General features: G+C 45.4%; 1 protein-coding gene across 1 annotated transcript in view; it reads right to left on the bottom strand.

The window, feature by feature from the left end:
* Positions 1 to 5899: 5899 nt before the first annotated feature.
* ATRN (attractin) overlaps positions 5900 to 9442 on the bottom strand; it is a 154250-nt gene continuing 150707 nt past the window's right edge. Inside the window, exons 28-29 of the mRNA XM_086464912.1 lie at positions 7503 to 7617; positions 5900 to 6462 (exon numbers count right to left, since the gene is read on the bottom strand). Of these exons, the coding sequence (XP_086321038.1) occupies positions 6338 to 6462; positions 7503 to 7617 (240 nt within the window). The 3' untranslated portion in view covers positions 5900 to 6337. The remainder of the gene's footprint in view (positions 6463 to 7502; positions 7618 to 9442) is intronic.

Genomic DNA, 9442 nt, shown 5'->3' with positions numbered 1-9442 from the left:
GCTCATAAATACCAGGTTCAACTCTGCTCCGTCTCAGCAGTGCTTAATTTTGAAGTTGAAGAGCGTCATAAAAATAAATGGAGAACAACGGATTGCGCCTCGGCAGGAATGTTTCTGGATGCCGGGTGTGCCGCACGCGGGCTTCCGAGGGGTGGGAGAGGTCACCTCCGACGTGGCTTTCCTAGGTTTTGCGTGCGTCCAAAACACCGGCTGGCACCCACGTTTGATAAAGCTGCAAAATTAACAGCCAAACTCTCGGGATGACGGTCTCCAGGGATGTCAGATTTTTCTCTTCTGATTCAACGGAAGGAGAGGTTTAGTGGAAAAATGAGCAGGGAGAGTAAGGAAGGGAAGAGGCGGAGATTTTCTGTTTCTGTCGGGCTTATTTAAACCCCGAATGCAGAAGCCCTGAGCTTTGGGACAGTCATAGAGTCGCCGGAACAAACACAGACCAGCTGTACCATGACAGCAAGGACTCACGACTCCAGCGTTGAGGAGGTTGGAGCAACTAAACTTCCTCTTCAGCCCCGACCGTCCCAGATGACCTGCATGGAGGACGGGCCCCTTTTTCTCTACCACGAAGGCTTTGGCACCTCTTTAGGGTGCTCCTCCCTTCCACCGCTCTTCAGAGACAGCCGTGGAGAAGATCAGGGACAAGAGCTTCCCTGAGGCACCCCAGGGAAGACGTAGGTGAGGGGGATGGGTTTGGGGGATCGCACGGCAGCGTGCGGACACAGCAGCCTACCCCCGCGCTCTGGTGGAGGACACAACCTCCTCTTCCTCCTCCCGCAGGCGGTACCTGGCACAGGGTGGACAGAGCCTGCTCAGGGAGACACCAGCACCTCCAGATCCACCACCACTGTGGTAGAAACGTGCCCTCACGCCAGGCCGGGGTCTTTAAAAACATCCTGAGTTATTTCTTTCCTTTATTTTAAGAAAGGGGTGAAAAACAGAAGAAGAAAAAGCAGGGGAAAAAAATATTTAACCAGATCATCTACCTTTTATTTCAGAGGAAAGATTTGCATTATTTACTTTTATTTATATACATGTACTTCACATTTGTATTTAAAATGCACAGACCTCCCAATAATTTTCTCGTTCCTGCTTTAAATTAGCTGTTATTTTACAATACAAAAAATTATACCAAAAACTGCAGTCCTAAATGCATGTATGTATAACACCCACAATCCCCAGCAATGAAATAGTTTACAATACTTGCTCATATTTACATATGAATGCAATAAATGCTAAATTATACATATTAACAAACTAAGCTCAAATCTGAACACAGATAAGAATCGTAAATAATTACAGAACAAAGAAAAAAAAAAAAACCCAGAATACAATTAATTCAAGGATCTTAGTGTAAAGAACATTTATTGTGCACAAATTTCAGAGTAATATAAAACTCTTATTTTTATTTTCTTTTTGCCTTTTTTTTTTTTTAAAAAAAAAAAATGGACTAACATATGTTACACTCCTCCACAATTTTTTTTTTTTTTTTTTCTTCTTTCTTCTGTTAAGGTTTGTGGAGTCAAAGATAAATGCAGAGGAAATGTCTAAAGAACTATAGTACCTGGAAGACGCACAAAAACAGTCCATGGGCAGCGTTAGAACAAAGTCATGAACTGAACAAAACCTGCCCTGATGCAGAAGCAGGAAAACCACGTGAACCGTAGTACTCCTAGCACGGGAGACTCATCTAATTTAAGCAGCCAGCAACGAAAAATCTGTGAATCCGACTCAAATTGCCAACGCCACCTCCGAAACCGAGCCAACGCGCACCCACCCCGCCCTTCCCTCTGCTCCCGCGGCTTCCACCGGCACCTTTCCCTTTCGAACATGCCCAGCTCCCTCCTCACCCAACCTGCTCTCACAGCTCAGCTCAGGAGGCTCCAAAAACTCACCCCCCCCCCCCCCCCCTCCCTCCCCTTCCCCCACGGCATTCCCAACTGGAGGTGCAAAGGACAACGGGAAGAGACGAGCCGCCGGCGGCTGACGGCGCGTTGGGTGGACGATTGAACGGTCGCTCCTGGCCCGCGGGGTCGGTCCTTTGCTTTCTCACAGCGCCACGGGCGGGGACAAGGGTTCGACGGCGCGGAGCCGCGGCGGAGGCTCTGCCCCTACCGCAGGGTCTCGCCGAGAAGAAAAAGGAGCTGCCGACAGCGGGGGCGGCTCAGGAGGGAGAACCGGCCTCGTCTTTGGGGCACCGGGCTTTCCGCGGGTTGGGGGACGAGCCTGAAGTTTTATTTCGGCCCCGTGAGTGAGGGTGTTTCATCGGAAGCTCCTGTCAGCTTACGTAGGGCCGAGCAAGCAGAGCCGCCGTTTTAGAACCACGGGATAAGCCCAGTGACTCCGTACGTTGGTTTACCGCAGAGAAAAATGATGTTTCAGAGCACTATTTCGTATACAAACTACCCCTAAGGATGCGTGCGTCTGCCAACAGGGGCTGTCATGCTTTTAGGGTACCATACCATCACATTTTGGTACTTCATACACTATGATTTTATGCTATTCACAGGCATTACCCTGTCGTGTATAGCTTTATTTTGGCAATTTCGATACAGCACATTTTAAGCCCTGCACTAACTCCGAAGTTGTGTCCCAGAAACCTTCCTGCAGCCAGCACCTTGACCCATACCGTGGCAGGGTCTCCTGTCACTCGTGCTGCAACAGCCCAGAGGAAATCCTGGGCTAAAAAGAACGGAAAACGGCGAACCAAAAGGATTTATGTTAATCGGGCATCCAATGGCACTGTTGCTTCCTCTAATAAAAGGGCTACAACATCTCTGATTTTTTATTCAAGTTTTTTTTTAAAGGCTACTCTCAAAGAATAAAAACGTTCTGAAGGTTGAGATCTCGACTGCTGAATTTCAGCCAGTTATAAAGGCTTGGAAATAGTGATTTTGAATGGAAATCACTGGCACGATCTTAATGGTAGAGGCTTAAACTGCTGACTTAATCCTCCAAGTAATGACTACTTTAAGTACATTTATTACTTGTCTTCAAGTGTTGGGTTTTTTCCCCTTTCAAACGGAAGAGCCGTATTTTACTTCGCTTATACATTTAAGTGAAATGCATTTGAATACATAAAAGTCAAGTTATGCCTCCCTGCTTTATACTGCAAGATACCGCGAATATAATTTGATGTTTCTTTAAAGCTCTGGAAAGTTATCTAATACTCATCATACGAAGAAGTTATTAAGACAAAACTCATACATCATTTAAAATGCATCAAAAATACATTCAATATTTTTCTGGTTTATATACACTTTAAATCTTCCAACGTTCTGCACGCTACTGTATAGTTTATGTACAAGTGCAAAATCGGTGTGTTATTTTTCATTTATTTACAGATTTTCCCATGAAATAAGGTTGCTCTTTCCCCCCCTCACCTCCAAGAGAAATACACCCACAAATCCATCACTTTTGATACTGGCCTGGTGATAAACCACGGGCAATTCTTCTGCCCCCATCCATTCCCACCTTTGTCTCTTATTTTACCTTTAAGTTGGGATGAAACTGTTTGCAGCAGGGATATGTATGAGAGTTCTCTTTTCCCCTCATCTGTATGGAGATAAGATGCAGAGCACAGCTACATCCTAAAGGAGTTGTTTCATTTTATTTATATAAGTCTCGTTCCTCTATTTACATTTTTTGGTTCTGCTAAACCTCAAAGTTTGATCATATTTGCTCGTCTTTCCAAGATCTGACACATAGCTTTGTGGCTACGCTTCTGGGCACACTCCACCATAAGCTTTTGAGACCAGACAACCCAGCTCTCTGGGGGGGGGGGAAAACCCCAAAAAACCCACCTTTATGTCTTCTTCTTAACGCAAAAATCCATCCCGCCTCCGGGCCTATTGTTCTGAAAGCTGTTTCTGTTCAGGAAAACCTAAGCAACAACTTTAAGCACCTGCTTAAGTGCTGTCCTGAATACGGAGACTTCAGCACAAGAGCTTTCTCAACTGGGGTTGGCAGTTCTCCTCCCCCCAAAAAAGTGCTGGAGAAGCAAGAAGACGACAGCTCTGAACATGAGGATCTGCATCACGACCAAAAACATATAAAGTAATAACAGGGGAGGGATTTTAGTCCAGTATTATTCCTCTAGTTCAGGTTAGCCCTATACACAGCAGAAGTCAGAAAATATTTTCAGGAGATGAATCTGTCTGAGGTAATCTGTGCATCAGTCAAAACTTAAATTGGCTAAACCCCTTCTTTTTAAAAGACAAAGCTCACCCCTATCCCTCCCGTAATTTCTTTTCCCCAGAGGGCATTTAAACTTCTAATTTAGAAACAGATGCATTTTAAATATATATATATATATACACACATACACATACATATATATATATAAAATGCATTTTTCCACAGTATTTTTTCTGCAGTCCTGTTATATTTGTTAAATGACACATTAAATCAGAATTATACTCCACCACGGTCCCCCATCACTGCTGTCCAGACACGCACAGCGATTCACATCTTTATTGCAATGCTGCCGCGCTCCAAAGAGCTTCTTCAAAATACATGGTCAAAAAAAACCAACAAAAACGAGTGGCTGATAGGCGATCGATCACCGAAACATGCACAAAAACCAGATGCAGTGACTTGGGTTTCCTTTTGGCTACGCGGCCAGAAGATTCGAGAGCCCCGTCCTTCGCTCCCCTCGATTTGTTACTGCTCTGTCTCACCACTAGACGCCCTCACCAGAAACCAGCGACTCCGCGACCCGAATGAAACCGCACCGACTGTGATTAAGCAACAATTACACGCCTCGTTTGGCGCCTTCACGTAACATCTTCCTACCAGCTTCGACATCACAACTTCGCACGGCCCCGGCACTGCGCCCCGTGCCACAACCAAGGGAGACGTTGGGCACCAGCACGCACAGACCGAGGAGTTAAGTCCAACCTTGAACCTCAAAACGTAATCCCAACTAGGAGGGTACTTCAGATGACGTCCCCCGAAAGCCAAGCCTTCTCTGTGCTGTTTGCAAGTCCCTTCCTTTCACCAACAAGCCACCTTCTTCTTCAACATCTAACAGAGTTCCACCCTAACAGGAAATATCAGAAACTGGTCAGGTAGAACTCAAACCTGTGGCCAAACGAAGCTGCTCTGCTTGCTTTTTATTTAAAGTTCTTTCTGACTTCATGCTCAATCTGGCACCCGGAGTGTTGCTTTTTACACCCTGTAAGGAGATGGAGTAAATCTTACTGCTGAGGAGCGGTGCCTCTGAGCCCCAGCACAGCTCAGCTCTCATCCAGAAGAATGGCAGGAGGGAAAGGGGAGGGAAAGAGGCCAAACAGGCAGAGAACATCAGAAGAAACATAAGGTATTTGACCTGGAACACAAACGGCTTCTATTAAGAGCGCTGGTGAAACCAGGAGTTTTCTCATGAGACAGTGAAACTCTACTTTCCCTCCAGATGTCTCCATCTGCTTGGGCGGTTTGTTGGTCAAAAAAAATGCCACCTTCCCCTGACTGCACGTGATGCATTAGAAAGAACTCAGAACGCCCAGGGTGACTGTATATATGTGTGCATCAATATCGTTAAAAGGAATAGAATTATGTTAAAAGGAAACGTGTGTAGCAGTCTCCTCGCTCCCTAGATCTGTTCAAGTCTAGGCACTTGTGTGTGGTTTACTCCAAGCAGGTTAAGACTGTGTAAACACCGAGTCCTTCAAAAGCAACACTCAGCTTCTCCAGGTGCTGCATGTGGTCTGAGCAACACGCGACATCCACCTTTAAACCATCCCAGCTTTTGCATTCCTGATGTTCTGGACCATGAGGACTACAGAACCGCCGTATCTGGAAGAGAGTTCCACTGAAATAATGAGGGAATAAACATACAATATTGAAAGAAAACAAAGGATGAAGATGCTTTGAAGATTAATAGTAGTGTTTATGGGTTGAGAGCCGACACCTGTAAACACTGCATCTTTTTCTTTTTGTACAGTTTGATAAATACATGAACTACAAAGCACTTTCCATGTATAAACCTGAGTGTCATTCATATTGGACTACCGTTCTATTTACACTGACCATGAATGGTGGCGATCGGATGTTACTGGACCTGCAATAAAATTATTTTACTTTAAACTCGATGAAAACAAAGGAGCAATCTGAAGCCACGTGTCAGTAAAACTTAAGTGGAGCAGTTGTCAAAGAAAGCCAACTATCACGTAGATGAGAGAAAAAAGTTGGGTTCAAGGAAGTTGTGTTTTTGCTGAGCGCTTCAAGTCTCTTGTGACACAACTTGGAAATCTTTCTCCTCTTCCTCCTCGGTATTACTTTTCCATTTTGTTTAAAACCCTAGACAGTTTCTGATGTCCATGCATCAAATACAGGTTCCTGGCTGTGCAGGGGGCTGCTGTTTCCGATTTCGTATTGCACCCGATTTCTCTTTGTAGGCAATTGGCATCTGTTGTGAAATGTCCACCAGTGCACTGGCCACCGCGAGACCTGAGGCAACAAAACAAAAGTGTCACGGAACAAGAGAGTCACAGAAACAAACCCTTCCACCGCTGCTGAGAAAAGCCCTCCGAGCCACAAAATCAGTATCACTTTTTGAGGTCTTCCTAAAAAAAGCAAACTACAAAAGCATTTTGGCTTAAGAGATTAAACTCCAGCAGTTATTCCGAAATAAGCTTTTAAATACTGCACGTTTTATTGAAAGCAGCTCCAGTAGAAAAAGCCAGCAATAAGAAGCGTGGGTATTAATGGACATGGAACCCATAATATTGAAGGGAGGTGTCTTTCTCTGCACTGGTAGATGGGCTAGAATAAATCCTCAAAGCACATGTACATGGAGGTTTCACGGCCCTTCCCGGACATCCATCATCTCTGCAGTCTCCTCCCAGCAGATCCATAGATAAACCACCGTTGGCCATCTGGGATTTAGCTCAGTAGAGCTCACGAGCAAACCATCCCATCTCAAACCCAGCTAATCCTCTTTTAAGACCCCCCGCTTCACCATGCTCACCGAGCACTGGAGAAACCCCAGTTAAACCACAAAGTGCCCAGGGGATGGTCTCAGAGCCCCGCGAGCAGGTTGAAGTGAGAAGGGGTTGGGAACAAGGAAAACTGAAACTGGATGGAGAAAACTTCTCTGTCCAGAGCTGCTAAGAGGAGGGCATGGATGCTTCGAAAGGACTTGATGTCTGTCTACAAATCGAGTTGGGAATGAAGGGGAACAGGTTGGGAGACAAGTTACTTTCCTAAGTAACTACTGCAAAGCTGTCTGTACCAGATCCCCCTTTTTCCCCAGCCACAAATTAAAAGTGTAATGCAAATATCGAATGTTCATCTATCAACTGACCCAAGAAACTGAATCAAACCTCAGGCTGGAAGCCAGCAGGACCCAGGGTAGCCAGCTTAAAACAACCTGAGCACCTCCTCAGCATTAGCATGGGACCAAGCCTGACACCGTACAGTGACTCTGTAAGGCTGGGGAAGGAGCTCAGAGTTAACACCAAGCCAGCGGAGACATCGATATTCCTCACCTGACTGTCCTGGTGGTGGTATACCCCCAAGTCCTCGAGGCAACCTCACGAATACAGAGAGCACGGCTGCTTTGTTCCCAAAGCAGGGCTCCAGCGCTATCGGCTTTGGTACAGTCTGCAGCGAGGGAAGGAAGAGGAGAAAACAAGTGTTACACAGTGTGTTGCACCCTCCTTCTTCCCCCAGCACCGTCTTTTTCAGAGCGTACAAGCTTCAGGGCACAAACCAAACCATGTTTCTGCGCTCGGCAAGTTTCCAGCAAAGCTAAACCCAACGTTCGTAACAATCAGGATCCTAGTCATTGCCAAAACCCACGTTCGCTTAATAAAAATCCAGCTATTAAAAAGTCAAGCACTGCACAAAGCTTGTATTTCTCCCTAAATTCAGCAACAAAAGAGCAGCTTATGCTAAACAACACGATTCAGGGTTGGTTTTTTTTCCCCCTTTGAACCATCACCAGCATATCACAAATACTGGCACGTCTGACCACTGTGATTTGGTGGTTCGACTTCGATTTCCTGAGTTTAACTCCACGTAACACCTTCACAGCTCTGCACACGTTAACACGGTATAGAACATCCACCCCCAAACCACTCTCTGTTTCACCATTGTTCGCTTTAAGCTGTGTTCCCCCGATTTTGTTTCATTTCTGGTCTTTCCCAAGGGGTTGTGTTGATTTTCCAGTGGTCCTCTAGACTATGTTCTTAGGTAACTGGTTGCTCTGGGAGTTGAAAGTGCTTTAGAAAGTCTACTGGTTTGTACTGTCCTTTTTTAAACTGGAAAGCAGAGGATTCAGTGGAGAAGAGGACCCGTTTGTGCTCCTGGGTTTGAGTCTGGTTTCAGTGACCTGTCGTATCCTAAGATGGACGACCCTCAACGTGCTTTACTGAAGCCTGTTTGCTTTGAATACCAGTATTTCACACACGGACACAAAACAGAGCTGTCAGATAAAACGTGAATTGATAACTGTGACGATACGATGGGCAGACAGCTCTCTCCCACCCTAGAAGAGCAGGGGACTGGATCCCTTGCTGACCCTCAGCGTCTTCCAACACTCCCCTCCCACCGTGCTCCTGTAAAGATTTTTATTTGAATGATCAGCAGACAGTTTCGATATGTCATGAGAAAGACAAAAACGCAACAGCACAGCCCAGAAACTCAAATATGTTCTTACCTGAGCCGGGCCCTGACCCCACACAGAATTAGACACGATCAGCATTATTGTGGGATGGCACAAGAGTAAGGAGAGGACGCAAGTCTACACCTATGAGTACAGGTACAAGAGTGCCTTCTTTTGTTGCACATAAGCAAAAAAACCTGAGAAACACTATTTTACCTGATACGCTCAGTGGTTTCTGTTTTCTTGTTTAGTATGGACAAATTCTACCCCGGTATTAATGAAATAATTGTTGCTTTTTCTGTTAGGCATAAAATTGTACTTAAACGTTCACCAGAAACTCAATACAATGCACGACACTGCAAAAAAAAACCCGAACAGGAGTCAAACAATGCTATTAAATTACTGCTGCTCAATAAAAAAGAAAAAAAAAAAGAGACGACAGCAAGTAAAATGAAACTTAAACCTGTTTTCATATCTTATATTTACTGTAATGATCGCACCAACAACTTGTTAGTCTGTGCAAGGTAGATAAATCCGTACTCTACAGGCCGTAACGGCGTACGCTGCCGCCTGCCTGCTTCACGACTGCAGATTTCTTCATCTTCTCCCCACCCCCAACAAAGGGATCAAACTCCAAATAATGCTTTTCCAACAAGGTAACGAAGCATACCCTGGTGCTATATCCCACAGGCGACTCAATTACCAGAGGTAATGGAGAGAGCACAGGGAAGGCAACTGCAGAAATACAGCCCACGGACTTCTGGCGTATGGGGAGGGGGGGGGAGCATGTGCCGAGCACAGCGTTTATTTTCTTTTGCTCCA

This window comes from Leptosomus discolor, chromosome 4 (genome assembly GCF_034619465.1).
Source record: "Leptosomus discolor isolate bLepDis1 chromosome 4, bLepDis1.hap2, whole genome shotgun sequence".
NCBI lineage: Eukaryota > Metazoa > Chordata > Aves > Leptosomiformes > Leptosomidae > Leptosomus > Leptosomus discolor.
This window is presented reverse-complemented; position numbering and strand designations above follow the sequence as displayed.